The sequence below is a fragment of the Micropterus dolomieu genome, linkage group LG18, assembly GCF_021292245.1.
Source record: "Micropterus dolomieu isolate WLL.071019.BEF.003 ecotype Adirondacks linkage group LG18, ASM2129224v1, whole genome shotgun sequence".
Lineage (NCBI taxonomy): Eukaryota > Metazoa > Chordata > Actinopteri > Centrarchiformes > Centrarchidae > Micropterus > Micropterus dolomieu.
In genome coordinates, this window is record NC_060167.1 from 22,641,117 (window position 1) to 22,657,371 (window position 16,255).

Consider the following 16,255-nt stretch of genomic DNA (forward strand, 5'->3'; position numbering starts at 1 on the left):
CAAATGAACAGCTGTAATGCCTCCTCTTCTCTTTCATTTCCTCTTACAGAGCTACCACTTTCCTACTTTCTGTTGTTCAGTGAGAAACGTGAGCTCCAGCTAGCATATTGGAGATCTATGAGATATTCTGGTTTTGAACTGCCCGTGGGAGGAATGTACATGTAAAAATCTGTACATTCTTGATTAAAAGTCATGTGAAATCTCTTTTATCTTTCGTCTCCTCAATTCGGGTGTGTTTCCAAAACGTCTCTGGTGAATCTCGCGGACTCAACTCGCAAGCATCGGTATGCACAGATTTGATTGGCTGAGCAGCGTCACATGAGACGATTGGAGCACATGCGATTGGTCTGTGAGTTTACAGTAAATGCTAGAAAAGCTGCGCGGGTTAAAATAGAAACGCTCCGTCACGAGGTAGTAAGTCTCAATAATAAATGGGCTGTAGGTCGGCGGTCCGGAGAGGACGGCGGCTGGGTCCGGATCCGGACCGCGGTCCGCCTATTAGTGACCTCTGATTTAGATAGTGTGAAGAAAATATATTCACGATACCGCGCATTTGAACCAGTGCTCAATTTATGACAAAACCCCTGATCCCACTGAGACACCTGCTGCATTATGATGTTTGAATCTTTAAAGTAATGGAAGGTGGAAAGAAACAAAACACATTTAACCTGCTCTAATGTTGAGTTACTTGTGTTACTTCACTTGAGTGTTTCCATTTACCGGTATGTTACTTCTACTTTTTACTACTGGTGGATAGTAGCTAAGTACTGTAAGTACAAATTTGAGGTACCCCTACTTTACTTACTTTGAGTAATTTCTTTTCATGCCACTTTCTGCTCCACCACATCTCAGAGGGAAATATTGTACATTTTCACTACATTTATTTGACAGATTTAGTTACTTTACAAATTAAGTTTTTTACACACAAAACATATAAGGGGTTTATAAAATATGATGTTTTGTCATGAATTAAACTACCAAACAATGTATACATGTACAGCTGAAACAATGAGTCGGTTGACAGAAAATTAATTAGCATGTCGTCTTTCATTCAAAAACATTTCATGTTTCCAGCTTCTTAAATGTGAGGACTTGCTGCTTTTCCTTTAAATTATTTCATCAATTTGAATGTAGTGTTAATAACATTGAGGTGTGGACTGTGGGTCGGACAAAAAAAAAGCTTTATGAAGGTGTCACTTTGGGCTGTGGGTCTTTTTTTTTTACAAACAATTAATTGATAATGGAGAAAATAGTCAGCAGATGAATTCATAAGGAAAATAATTATTAGTTGCAGTCCAATATAAATTAGCTCCTCCTCAACTACCACAGCAGTAAAATCCTGTTTAAACATGAATGCATGAGAAATAATAATCTCATGATATAATATGTAATACCATAACAACAGTCACAGGGGTCATTTTACTGCATTGAGTATTTTTACTTCTAATACTTTTACTTTAACATTTTCAATGCAGAATTTTTACTTGTAACAGAGTACTTTAACTTAAGGATCTGAATACTTCATCCACCACTGCTTTTTACTCCTCTACATTATCTGATAGCTACTACTTTGAGAACAAAAGGAGGATACATACTCTTATATACGTTGAGCTCATACACATACAGACCCAGAGACATTCTAAGAGATCAATCATGTTAGCGACCACTAAACATATACACTCAAATGTAGCAGTAGTTTGAGTTTTTGAGCAATGCTCAGAAGAATGTGAATGGATCCTTGAAATTCAAACAGCTGAAATAAAAAAAGAGCTAAATAGAAAACACAGCAATATAAACTGAAAGTTGATGAAAATTGCCAAAATGTCAGCAAATTAGTTGCAGTTCGGTTTAACTTTATTTTTATCAAAAAACCCAAAAGGGTTTCATCTTGAATGTGCCCTTTTATTTCAGAGATGTATTCATACATCGTACCGTTTAATAAGAACATGGTGCTGAAGTCTACTTCAGAACAAAAACTAGTGCAACACCTGAGGAGAAAGAAACTTCTCCAGGTTAGTTTTTCCTGGATGATTCTTTGAGGAAAACACCAACTTAAAGCAGTTGAATTTAATTAAATCTTTGTCCAATTTATGACCACTGTTTACTGCAATTATCCCTAAGCCATATGAATATGGAGTGCAGCTCCTCCGTACATGCACGTTCAGCTTTAACAGCTTCTATGTACTTTGAATGGTGAATGTCACCTACACCTTTAGTTTCAAGTCTCTTGCAGCCAATGGCTGACTACTTGTAATTATGTAGTTCCGCACCTCATTTTTCCTTCTTAAACCTGAATTTGCATAAGCAGTACCTTTCAGAAAAGCAGAGCTTTGGTATTTGATGAATGGATATTGCTCCCTTCATATAGGGAAATTTACCAGAGCCATTAGGGCTGAAGACTGTACAATTATTGAAATATGGCAAAGTGACATCTCTCAAATTGCAAAAGCTGCATTTTAAGTAGTTTGTGTTCAAGAGCAAACAAATCTTGTTCCAGATTAACACATCTGGTACAAAACAATGTCACATCATGGTTTAAGTGATGCAAGAATCATTCCCACTTAGTGAATCACATCACAAGATGTTTGACAAAATACCTGAAATGTAATTTTTAAAAATCAGGCATTCCTACAGGACACCCATAGACTAATAACTGAAATAATTTAAGAAACATGTAAAGTTTTAACAGTGTTCATTTATTGTTCAAAACACCACATGACCGTTGTTAAATGCATGTATCAAGGTCCATGAACAAAACAGCTGTAGTTCTGATGTTGCGAGATCCATCCAGCATCTTTGCCATCTTCCAGTCGGACAGTCACAACTGGCTCCATGAGACGCAGGGTCATCTGAAATCAGGGTTTAGGCCTCTGTTCTGACTGAGGCTCCACTTCAGCCACATGCATCAGTCCATCTGGAGAAGCTCTGACGGGATCACAGCTGGCAGGGATGAGGGCTTACTTTGACCTCTGCCTCATCTTTCTCCTTTTACGCTTCAGCCTTTTGGGACAAACAAAAGCGCAGCCGTCAGGAAAATGTGAGGTTTCCTCCTCAATGCCAGTTTAATCTGCAATTAATGTTGTCACCCGTCTTGAAACCTGCTTTTTGGCTCATCATTCAAGGCTTCCCCATATCATTTTCTGAATGCAGATTTAATGTTTCACATTTTATTTCTAAATGTAACATTCGTATTTGGCATCAGACTTTGTCCTCATGCGGTTAAACTGCAAGAACATTTCAGGCAGCTTACAAAGAGACTAACTCAAGTGAAAAAGGGTTGCGTTTCAAAGCCATGTGGAGCAAACATAAGGCCAACAATGACAACTTAAAACCAAATCTTATTAAGTTGTTAGCCGATTCACACGGACCCTTTGCTAATATTTAGAACATTGATCCATATTCTCTATACTGTACTCCGTGTTTGATTTTATTACTGCATTATTGTATAAGTAATACCATCATGAGCACTGTACAATCCAGAGTCAAATTCCTTGTATGTGTACACATTTTCCAATAAGCCGATTCTGATAAGGTGTCTGAGGCCATGTACAGTATGTCTTGTCCTGCCTTTAGTACTACAGACCTCAGTAAATGATCGGTCAGCATTTAAGATAGACATGCCGACTGACTCTACAGCATGAATATGAGTTTCCAGTGTTGTCGCCAAAGTTATCATGTATCACTGAACACACTGCTGGCTGTAATAAATGAAAACAATTTCAGATAATGATGCATACCGCTACAGGCGATTCTGATTCCAGGAGCAGTTATAAGTGATCAAGTACTGCTAGTACTTAACTGAAGTATTGATAATGTACATGGAGACTTGATCCGTTTTAGTATGTGTTCAAGTATATTGAACAGTGTTTTAAAAATCAAAACGTTTCTGGCTGCTACGAATTTGTAGGAAGTAAAGTTGATCATTAAGTCTTACCTGCGCATACGCTTCTTCCTCCACTAGAAGACAAGAGACATTTATTAGTGTAACGTTAAAGTTAAGTGCAGGCTAGTAACGTTGTCCCCTCTTTGACTGACAGCACGTGCGCTATGATGCACAGAAACAACGGCTGGGACTTGCACTGTAAACTACACGGGCACTGAAGACATTTAACAACAATGTTGGTAGTCCAACAGAACTGGACCTTAAGCCATCTATCTCAGATCAGAGGTTTAGCAACGCTAACATTATAGCATGCACCAAGGCGGGCCTTCCTGCACCAATAGCACTTGAACCACTTTACTCATCCGGTGATTTAACAGTTTATTTTACGCTATTAAGCAGTGTTAGAATGATTTCATGAGATACACAAGAGGACATAAACATTTAAGAGTTAAGCAACCAGACAATGAAAACCAGTACAGGTGGTGTTACTCGGATGCTAGCTGGAGCACTGATTGGAACAGGAAGAGGATATAAAATACTAAGATTGGCTGGTTAACATACCTTGGCTCTCATCGTGTGGAGAAGTTTCTGTGAAAATTAAGCAAATCAAATGATTAGTGCCTGCGGATGATTTGTAAAACTTGACGATTAGTTTGGATTCGTTTGGATTCCTTTAGCAGCGAAACGCTTCACATACCTCAAAGCGAGAAGAGCAACGGAAAGAGGATGTGACGAACAAAGAGGGCGGTATTTATAGCGGTGTTTGACGTCATGTTCAAGCGCGTTTCTTAGCTCACTGGGAAATGTAGTCAGGTCTGTGTCTTCAAAATCAGAAATACTTTGTGAATTCCCGAGGGGGAATTTATTTCCTTACAGTTGCTCACGTAACAAGGGATTAAGAAATATCATTTTAAATAACTAAATAATAATAATAATAATAATAATAGAAATAGGCATATAAAATTATTAAATATATGAAAATAAAATAGAAGTGTGTAGAATTATGTACAGTATACTACAGTGTGTGACAGAATTGTGATGACAAATAATAGTAATACAGTATCATATGGTAATAATGTTGATAATGATGTTGATGATGAGTCGGCCTACTGATGATGTTGAGAGCTGTAGAGGATTTAAATCCTTAAAGGTTCAGGGTGTAAGTTTTAGTGGCATCTAGTGGTGAGGATTGCGAATTGCAATCAGCGGTTCATGGTGCATTCACATGCACCTCTTATGGTCCTATTTCCCGGGTTGTGAAGTTGTTCTTTGGATTTGCAGTATCGGGACAGTATTAGTCTTGTCTGCTCAAAGGTAATTTTATTTGGTTTAAAGTAAAATCTGTCTTTTTAAACGATATACTACAGCTGAGCCCAGTTTTCAGGACCTTTAATGGAAACAAATAGATCAATGTTTAGTTTAAAGTAGACATTTCATATTACAGTTATGTAGGCTATCTACCGCCTAATTAGCCTACAGAAGGTAGTTAACCTATTAACTTTTAGTTATATGTTTATTTCCAAATCATAAAATAACACTCAAGTGAAATGTTACCAGCATCTGACAACACAATGTCACCCCATGGTCCATTTGTAGCTATCGACATATTAGACAGTCCTAGAGCTGCTCAGAATCATGTAAAAAAGCAACTGAGGAACCTTAATCTGCTGATGAGGATCGGGAGATATAGGCAAAAGCTCCAGTAGCCTACAGATACCAAACTGATGAGATGAGATTTATTATGTCACAAATGAAGATCTTGTCTTTTTTAATTGATCATAGAATAACTTCTATAACCTAACAATCGATTTATGCACAAAACTACCTTGATGCTAGGGAGAGGGCAATATAGTATATAATTTAAAGTTGTTATCGATTAGTACCAATATGGGCACTGCCGATATTTAGAGAGCAGGGCAGCCGATAGTCAATATATAATGCTGATATCAAAACAAAGAAGTCTATAATTCCATTATTCCATGCAGAATACAATCTAATATACATGTTATTTTAGCCAGTAACATGTTGATTTAGATGCCGTTTTTATTAAGTAATGAAACAGAAAAACACACATTTTTTAAGGGAGACTGGGGTAAAGTTTGTTAGAAGTGTTGTCATTAAACTGCATTATTCTCCATGGTATAACACTACACCAGACCTTAATGGGTTTAGATTAGATCGCCTGTAATTTAGGATAATCTGTTATCCTTGTCAGTGTAGGTTTCAGCCCATGCCGATTATCTCAAAATTACAGAAATCGTCTCAATTAATCGGTCTATCGTTATTATGGATATCTATTATGCTAAATTTATTGGAAAATCTGTCAAATAACCAGGCAGGAATGTCAGTTTTTGCTACATCCAGCAAATTAAATACTACCAACATCAAGTTACTTAATTAAACATATATGCACAAATCAACATAGAAGTATCTGGTAATTAAGAAGTTTTGGTCATTGATTTCCAATGTTACCCACAACGACCTATCACACCAGATTTATTGAAGGGCTAGCAAAATCAGTTAACACATTTATACCACGTGGTAAATGTATCATGTTGTCATATTAATATAATTACTGCTCCTTCCACACACACCCGATACCTCCACTATTTCTACCCCTAAAACATTCACAGTTTATGCAGGCAGTCATGATTATTTCATTGCAGGCATTTCCAATACTGAACTTCAGAGAAAACAAAGAAATGTATGAAAATGTTTTTATTTCATTTGATGTAAAGTTCTGTTGCCCACTGACAGAGCTACAAAGAAGAATTTCACCATCATATTCAACTGTTGACAAATCTGACCAAACACTGTGCCAGAGCTGGACATGAAACTCTGACCTGAAAAGATCCCTTACTGGTCAAACTCCACCTAAGACACCCAGAAAACCTTTTTTAAAAGCTTGGCCAGCTTCTAGTTTTCATGCTTCACAAGACTAATGAAGTAGTAAAAGCAAGTAACAGGTGTCACCAATAGAAAAGTTATTCAAAATTGGAACGTATCGATTTTTATTCAAGGGGGAACGGCAGTAAATGTAGCAGACTGATTGACTTGATGAAGTGGGTTTCTTTGCTTGTGTACTTCAATATATTCCAGTCTTCTGCTCGGGTTATTACTTTAAAAATTATCTAGTGTTAAAACATTTTTGTTTCAGCCAAAATTGTGGTCAGGCCTTGATGATAGAAGAGTAACCATAAAGTCTCACTACATTAAATCTGACGCAAAGCCATCTATTTTATTACCCTCCCTGTAATTACAGTCATTCAGTGACATTTTTTAGTCACTTCATGAGTGAGACGAATTGTATTCTTTACTGCATGGCGTAGTTAAGAAAAAAATGTTTTTAAATGCTAAAAAAGGTCTCAGCTCTTTAAATGCACTGGATGACTAAACTCATCGTCATCCCTTGCGACTCACATGTAAGAGGAGACAAAGTGCTTGTAAACCTTCCAGTAAAATATCTAGATATTCCTTTTTACTATAAACAAGTTTAGATAAGTTGTTATAACTTCGCTGTCAAAGGAAAACAACATGTGACAAGTGGGTCAAACAATCCCATTTAAGCAATACGAGGATCCATGTTGGCCTCAGGTACACAACGCCTTAGAGAAAGAAACTGAGAATATGATCCAAGTTTCTGTTGGCATCATTCAATAATCCTTCACCCACAGCTGGATGTCAAAACTACAGTCTGAGCCACTCTCGTTGATGCCCGCTGTAAGCTGTTTAACTTAAAAAGGAAAATTTCAGCTGCAGAATAACAAGCATGAAGTAGACCAAAAGGTTTTTATAAAGGTTTAAAAAAAAACAAAAAAACAAACACAGGCACCAGTCACACAATTAGCAACAAGCCTTTTCAAAGACAAATCTATTTGGAAATATTGTAGATTTCCTCCTCAAGTTAGGGAAGAAAGCGCAACACTCTTTCCATGGTACTTTCAATGAATGTAGTAAAGGGTTAAGAATCCATGCAGGATCTTTAAATATTCAACTGATTCCAAAGTTCTTGTGAATTCTTCAATTTAATCGGTGAAATCAACTCTATTAAGTGTATAATAGACAGAGTTTGGGGCAATTTGTCTTGTTCTCTTCTTCTCTTTGGGGTCTTGCATGTGTAGAAAGGCAGTATTTATTTATTCTACGGCTTCTGTGTCCTCAGTCGGCTGTCCAGCTGCATTTTCTGCTGTCTTTGAGGCCTGTGGGGCATGAAAAGGAGAGGTACAGATCAGTAAACAAGGGTAACATTGAAGTATGTATTCTCTGCAGCTGGGAAGTGGCACAAAAGACCGAGTCTAGTTTTGGTCATGGCAGACACATGAGCGCAGTGCGCTGTGGATCGTTGCCAGATTCCTCGTAAGAATTTACCTTCTTTTTCTTTTTCTTCTGTGTTTTACGGCTTGCAGAGCTCAGTAGTAAAGTCTAGGGGATGAGGAGAGACATTTCGGTACGAAGTGAATAAGATGTTTAATGCAGCCAGTTTCTTTGTGAACTCTTTGTGAGCTTGGTGCAAGTGAATTCACAACCTTACCTTTAGCTCTGCATCCTGAACCTCATGCTCTGACTTGTAGAGCTCTGGATCGAAAGGTCCGTTAGTGATTCTGTGAGGCCCATTGGCCATCAGCAGCACTGTGAACTTAAACTGAGCTACACACTCTCCTGAGAACAAAAAGGGGGGGGGACAGTAAATACAAAGTGAAAGCTGTTAAAATACAAAACATGATAGAGAGGGGTAAACACTCACCCTCTTTCTCATGTAGCACACTGAAGGGCTGTAGCAATTCATGTTTGGCACACTCCACCACACCCAGACGGGCCTTGGCCTCGTCCTCGAATGCCCTGATGGAAAATGGATGGCGGTTAAGTCAAAGTATTTTCAACTTTCTGTCAGTCTATTTAAAATGTCAGCAGGTGGTGGACTAAGTATATTAGAAGCTACATGTAAAGTGCTGTGTTCAAACCTCAGAGTAAAGGGCATGGCATCAAAGCGGCGTTCCACTTCGCTGAAAAACGTACGGGAAGTTTTCATCTTCAAGCCGTACTGCTTACTGGGGTCCCTCTTATAAATGGTGGTCCTCAGACCTCCGTCTCTAGCCTAATTGGAAATGACAGAGAGTTAAAAACGGTGAAAGCACAAACTTTCAACAGCTATGGGTATTGAATTCAAGTTAGACATGAGAAGATACCCACCTTTCCTTCTCCTGTGCTAATCAAGACATCCACAGCATAGACCTCATGTACCTCAAACTCTGCCTTCTCATGGTCCTTCCTGAAAATGAATGAACAGCAGCCAATGAGTGACATATTTTACACTCTGATCATAAAGCCACTCAAGACAGTTGAGGTACATCAGTTATTCTGGATAATCCACAGATCTCACCGAGTTGTTGTAAGAAGGTGGATTTCCTTTATATTGGGGCTGTGGCAGAGAACTCAAAACCTCACATCAAACTGAAACTTGCTGTGTCGCTACAAAATACGCACTTTTGTTATTTGGGTCACTGATCCTTAATGTGATCGAGTTTTTATTAAGGTTAAACACAAGAATCCTGCTCATGTATGTGTGAGAGTTGACAGCTGGTGTTTTATGCACAGTAACTAACTGTGTGACTTTCCAACATTATTCCTGTTCGAAATAATGCCAACAATGCCTTTGGCATCATGGGTCAAAATAGTCAGATGCCTGGAAAACATTTCTGAAGTTTATGGGCTGATGGTGAATTGAAAGAAAGTTACACGGAAGTAAAGAAAGCTGTCAATGTTTGTATGGAAAAAATATAAACTACAATTCAAAACACCCACGGGACACTTCAGATTTCCCTCCCTTTCTCCAAAATGTAAAAAAAAAAAAAAAAAGGCAGTAAATGTACCTTTGCTGGTCTGATGGGTTCTGAATGATGGTCTTCTCTCCATCTATGACATGTTGCTTTAGCTGGTGAGACAGCATGCCTTTAAAACACAGAGCCAGGCAGAAAAAAACAAAAACAATATTACAACAGCAAAACAGTCAACATCTTACTATTATGTCAACAAATCTGAAGAGATTCAAGGACATTTCGTTTAAGAACAATCATCCAAATGTGAACACTTGTGGTTGCCATGAATGCCTTTTCCATGACACGGCACACTGAGGCACAAACCTTACATAAGATACTCACCCTCGATTGGTGTGCATTTGAACGACTGTGCAATCTTGTTCCAGGCCTCTGTCACTTGAGCGTTCTGAGACAGAGAAACATGCATTACTTTCACCAGCAAAATGCATTTTTGCACTGACTAATCTGGTGCAGTAGGAGGGAAGAGCAGACTATTGGAGGATCTGCAGTGAACAACCTAGGAGACAAGATTCAAAAACACTGACACATGTAGCCTTTTTACTCTTAGAAATAATTTTAAATGGCCCATCTCTCAAATCTTTTCATGACCATAGCCAGCCACTGTTGTGAAAGGAATTCATTATTATGGCTAACATGACAGAAGACTGTGAGGAAGTGGCTACATGTACCTGGTTGCCAGGTTTAACAAGTCGAAGAGCTGCTTCTGCACACAGATGGGCCGCTTTGATTACATCGGCTTTCCGACCTGTGACGGGGTTCTCCTGCAGAAATAAGACACAGCTGACTTAAGGTGTGCTCTAACGAGGACACAAAACTGGGACTAAAGCTGTGTTTAACAAATAAATAAAAATTCTCACCTTACTGGCTCCCACCACAAAGCTGTGAGCAACATTAGCAATGAAGCCGTCAACATGAACGCCTAGATCTCTACACAAGGACAGAAGAGGAAAAGAAGAGATGACAGTATGAAATGAAATGAAATAATGAAACAAATTATATTGATCATGTGTCAAAATTATTGCAAGTTTAACTGCCAGCCAGCTGTCAAGATTACTAATGTTGACACAGGAACTAATCAATCAAATCAACATGGGAAGGACAGAATACCAACTGTCCTCCATTTGGAAAATTAGACTAATGAAGTCTAAACAATAACCAATAAGGTCAGGCAAAAATAAAACTCATTATTCTGTTATTATTCTGACATTAAACTGAAGATAAACTCCAAGGTCAATTTCTTTTTTGCTGCACATCAGCTGGAATACAGTGAAGGACTTATTGTGAATTCAAGAGAGCAACACTACAGACTGTAATAAATTGAACAGACATGCCCAGCCAGAGGATTAGGCTAGGAACGTGTGAAAAGTGACAAACATACAAACCTTGTGTGTGTAACCACATCACCATGGGCTATAACAAATGCGTTTAAAACACTGCACATCAACACGTAGCAAAGTAGACGTTACAAAAGGACGAGGACACACGTGGCAACACAACAACTAAGATGAGCTGACTTCCTTTTTCAAAACATAACACTGCATTAGACACATTTTAGAATAAATAGGATTTATCAGATGGATGGCCATCAAAGCAGCTGTTCTAAAAATGTCCAACCTTACTTGTCGTTTGCCACACAGGACAGACAGGAAGACGACACCTTACTGATGAAGCAGACAGCCAAGAGCAAAGACAAAACCCTCACATACAAGCCAGGATATTACATGGAAAGAAAGGAGGACAACACACTGGGAGACTCAACACACACGGGGGGAGAACAGAGGGGTTACATTACTGCAGAGCGTGGTGCCTACATTTTGACCAGATCCCCATCTTTAAGTGTGATGTCGGGGTCACTCTTCAGGGGAGAGAAGTGGCAAACACAGTTATTGACTGAGACGCTGGTGGGGAAGGCAATGCCTAGAAGAGGGAAAAGAGAACCACCAAGTCTTCATTTGGAAATTATCCACAAGTTTAGCAAGAAAACCATACAAGCATGGACGGAGTGACACACGGGATCACCTAATAAACTTACACTGCCATACTCTGCCACCATTATTAGTTGTTTTTAAATCCCTGCTGTTATTAAAGCTAATCAAGGTTGTGTGGACTCGCACAGGAACACACTACCAACAAATTTGCATTACTGGAGCTACACTCTTCTTGATGGGTCCACCGCAGTTCACCAGAACAGACTCAGTATCAACTTTTCCTCACCTTTCTTCATTTCCTTTTCCTTCTTGAAGACCTTTCCAGTCTCAGCCATGATGTAGGCATCCCCCTTCTCACAGAGGCTGAGCACCGACACCCCGGGCTTGGCTGTTTCCACGACCAGACGAAGAGCCTCTGGTTGAGACAAACAGCAAACAATTAAGAAGAGCGGTACAGGAACAAAGTTGAGCAGGCAGATACAAGAAAGTGGTATTGATACCGTGATATGAGACTAGATATCATCCAAGATATTGTCTTGAAATGATGCACTGCAGTTCATGACAGGATGGCTACACATGATTAATGAGTTCAACACCATCAAGTGTTGAACTCACTTGAACTGACTCAAAAAAAGTGATTTTTTTTACTCAAAGCACAGTAAGATTTTAAATGGGGTTGGGTACTATGATGACGTTTACCACAGAACAAAATAGATTTATCAACAACTGTACTGTTCATACTGTGATAATGCCATCTTTCATAGATCAGCAGGAAATATAGCAAATCAAGTGCTTTATAATATCAGTATAATATGTTCATATGATGTTGACATCAATGTAATATAGGCTAACTTGATTTATCAAGTATTTAATGTACTGATGTTGTGGCATAAGATTACATGGACTGTGAGACAGGGCTATATACACATCTCCCACTCCTAAATCAAATAAATAATTCCGTCAGTTTCAGTATTTTCATCAGGACAGCGGCGGCTGGCCAATAGAGGGCGCTAGGGCGCCGCCCTCCCTGGTGGTGGAAACTTTTTATATACAGTGCATGGGTGGAAAGTGTTTTGATTTTTCTTTTTAAAATAAACATTTTTGAAATAAACAGTAATTGCCCTTTAAGTATATGTGTGTTTAAAATGCACAATAATGTGTAATATATAAAATGTAAGCTAAATAATGATGTTCGGGTGTGAAATTAGCTTCCTGCTCATTCACTGATCTCTTCTGGGGCGCACGACAGATCGCCCATGCAGCGCAGCCAATAGCTGACATAAGATATGCCCATAGCAACAGAAATTAAGCCAATCAGCGTCCTCGAATCTGACGCCTGAAGGGCGCTACAGGATCTGCCCAAGCACAGTCAGTCAGTGGTAGAGGGACACGTGACGTTGTTGACAAGATGAATGCGGAACTCAAGACTGACACAGGCTTCCAACCTCGGCTAACGTTAGCTGGATGCAATGATTTAAATGCCTTATTTTGCTTCCCATGCTTGCTCTTTAAAACGGCGCGGACGGATACAGCACGGACTGTTACAGGAGTAAACGACACAATACATTTATCTGAGAAGATTAAAAAAACACAAGTGTACCAGGGCACATATGGATAACACGGTGAAGCTAGCCATGACAGGCAGAGTTAACATCGGCCTTGCGCGGCCACAATGAGACCGCGTCCTCTGACGACCCTGGCGTTTCAGTAGATATTGTTGCCTCGCTGGACAGTGTGTTGGAGGAGCACCTTAAGACAGCTACTGTTTTCAAAGGCACCTCAAAGACTGTGCAAAACGAACTTTTGGACTGCAAGCTGTCAGTTCTTAAAGATTTAATTCTGAAGGAAGTAAAAAGTGCAGAATATCTTGCTATTCAGGCAGATGAGACGACTGCCAGCTGGTGCTTGTACTACGGTACATCGACAAGGAGAACAACAGCAGTTGGCTAGAGAGGTAAGCTGGATAGTTTATAGGCAGCTCTGAAGTGTTCAGATGTGGTTATTTCTAGTGGTGGACAGTAACTTCAGTAGGCCTACTGTACTGAAGTACAAATTAGAGGTATTTGTACTTTACATGAGTATTTTCTTTTCATGCCACTTTCTCTGTTTATGTTCACTGTTTTTGTATAGTAATATAATAATATAATATTGGCATTAAATAATTTCTGACTATTTCACAAAGCACTGGTATCCTGCAGTTTGTGTTAAATTGTATTGGGACGGGTACTGAAACTGACTGGATATGGCACAGCCCCCCCTAAAATATTTTTCACTAGCCGCCACTGCATCAGGATATTCGACCAACAGCGCAGAAAAGTGAAACGACTGTGTCTGCAAGTGCACAAAGAAGACAGCGATAATATCATCTGAATAACTTAACATTCATGCTGTAACGTTAGTCCTCATAGTATTACTGTAGCAGACATATCAGCATGCCAGACATGTCAATTAACAGATTACCATCAAAAGTTAAGGAGAAACTAACACAAAGAGTTCATTCTGGTGATGTAAGGAGGAGAACAAGTAAGTTAAAGAGCCTTCATATCTGTGCGCTTATCTTTCAGCTCGTTGTCGTTTGCCCAACATGTTTAACTGACTGTACTGGGCAACAGGCTGAACTAGCTGGCCAGTTAGCATCCAGCCTTAGTTAGACAGACTGACAGCTCCCTACCGTAGAGCCAAGCGTTAACGTTGAGCGGCAGTAATAGCGGAGCTAGCATTTGCTAAAACTGAACTAGCTGCACCTGCTACCTAGCTAGCCAGCCAGTTAGCATGCTTGATATGTGAGCCTCGCATGTAACCACATGGCTGCTGCTGCAGCTGCAGGCCGAACGGAGCAGGTCATCTCACCCACTCACCAACGGCTATTCGTTTAAATTTACTTACGGTTGGCGATGTCACCACCCATCTTGTACTTGGTGACGACCAGGTCCTCGGCTATGGTCTGCTCTTGCTCGTCGTCTGACATCTTGGCAGTGAAGTTTCGGTCACTAGTCGTCCCTGAACAGCGACAGTTCGCCTCTAACTGTAGCTGCTATCAACCAGCCTCCTCCTGCTAGCCTCCAAGCCCCTCCCACTTCACACTGACGCTAACGACGTCACAGGGCCCACAACCCGCCAAAATGCAAGGATGCATTACCTAGTGGCTGCAGTAAACTTCTCTATCAGTGTAAATGCTCCGTATTTGTATAGCGCCTTTCTAGTCTTTTCGACCACTCAGAGCGCTTTTACACTACATCTGCATTCACCAGTCATGCACATTTGATACACTGAGCCTAAGTGCTCAAACAGAAACTAACATTCACACTCATTTATACAAGGGGCAAATCGGGGTTCAGTGTCTTGCCCAAAGACACTTCGACACGCAACCAGGGGGAGCCAGGGATTGAACCGCCGACCTTCCGATTAACGGCCAACCCGCGCTACCTCCTGAGCCACAGCCGCCCCAAGACGCCACTAATAATGACTAAAACAAAACAAAACAGAGGCTTCCAGACATTACTATTATTATTATTATAGTCGTCATTTTGTATTAGAGGACACACTTTTTTTATGTTTGTCTTCTGGCAATATTCAGGTAGGCCTACTCAGTGCTTTATTTGTAAATCAGGAGATCCTGAAACACACAGATGGTGCTGTTCCTGTGGGTCGGGGGAGAGAAAAAAATCATAATATTACTATATCCCAGGACCTGAAGTGGGAGCCCAACACTGACACCATTATCAAGAAGGCCCAGCAGAGGACGTACTTCCTGCGTCAGCTCAGGAAGCTCAACCTGTCTAAGGAGCTGCTGATCCAGTTCTACACAGCCATCATCCAGTCTGTTCTCTGCACCTCTATCACTGTCTGGTTTGGATCTGCCACCAAAAAGGACAGAGACAGACTACAACGGACAGTAAGGACTGCAGAAAAAATTATCGGTGCCAACCTGCCCTCCATTCAGGACTTATACATTTCCAGAGTCAGGAAACGGGCAGGAAACATCACTGCAGATCCATCTCACCCCGGACACAACCTGCTCCAGCTCCTCCCCTCCGGTAGGCACTACAGAGCACTGTACGCCAAAACCAACAGACTCAGGAACAGTTTATTCCCACAAGCCATCACTCTGATGAACATCTGATTTCTGACTCACAGTGTCAGGAACAATTCCTGTGCAATAACCCAGTAACTCTGTTTCTAATCAGTCACCTGTTTACTGGTTTCCACTTATTATTTATTTATTCACCATTTTCTATTTCAGTGCTGTTCATACTATGTCATATTGTATATACTGTATACCAATACACCTACCTCAGGTCATAAGGTAATAGGTCTTATTTATTTTTTACAGCATCCTTTGCACTATGTTCCATCACACTGTGTACATGTGTACATGTATGTGTACCTGTATATCATATCCACCTTCAACATGTACATAATGAGAATAATAGTTTACTCTTGCATCCTTTGCACTCTGATCACTGCACTATTTGTCAATATGTCTATATTGTTTTGTTCATAGTGTGTATGTTAGTGTTGTCTATACTGTAGTTTGTGTCTGATTTTATTTTATTATTATTTTATTATTGTGTTATGGTATTTTTGTACGAGTAAGCACATCGTGA

At 39.8% G+C, this 16,255-nt stretch overlaps 1 protein-coding gene and 1 long non-coding RNA gene across 2 annotated transcripts; both read right to left on the reverse strand.

Annotated features, from left to right (window-relative positions):
• Positions 1-2,675: 2,675 nt before the first annotated feature.
• On the reverse strand, positions 2,676-4,661 carry LOC123987520. Its single transcript, XR_006829147.1, has 4 exons — positions 4,581-4,661; positions 4,445-4,471; positions 3,935-3,957; positions 2,676-3,000 (listed from the first exon to the last, which is right to left on the reverse strand). It is a non-coding gene; the product is annotated as an uncharacterized LOC123987520 (long non-coding RNA).
• A 1,925-nt stretch (positions 4,662-6,586) lies between these two features.
• Positions 6,587-14,704, reverse strand: pa2g4a (proliferation-associated 2G4, a). Its single transcript, XM_046029074.1, has 13 exons — positions 14,535-14,704; positions 11,935-12,063; positions 11,532-11,637; positions 10,578-10,647; positions 10,389-10,481; positions 10,042-10,105; positions 9,754-9,832; positions 9,074-9,152; positions 8,845-8,978; positions 8,628-8,722; positions 8,415-8,542; positions 8,252-8,305; positions 6,587-8,082 (listed from the first exon to the last, which is right to left on the reverse strand). The coding sequence occupies exons 1-13, from the start codon at positions 14,614-14,616 to the stop codon at positions 8,020-8,022; spliced, it is 1,176 nt and encodes a 391-aa protein (XP_045885030.1). The 5' UTR covers positions 14,617-14,704; the 3' UTR covers positions 6,587-8,019.
• Positions 14,705-16,255: the final 1,551 nt, after the last annotated feature.

Coding starts and splice junctions, on each gene's coding strand:
- pa2g4a (XM_046029074.1), bottom strand. CDS start 14,616: ATGTCAGACGACGAGCAAGAGCAGACCATAGCCGAGGACCTGGTCGTC. Junction 8,723..8,844: donor GCCATGCCCTTTACTCTGAG/GTTTGAACACAG, acceptor ATTTTCCATCAG/GGCATTCGAGGACGAGGCCA. Junction 8,083..8,251: donor AGAAGAAAAAGAAAAAGAAG/GTAAATTCTTAC, acceptor CATGCCCCACAG/GCCTCAAAGACAGCAGAAAA.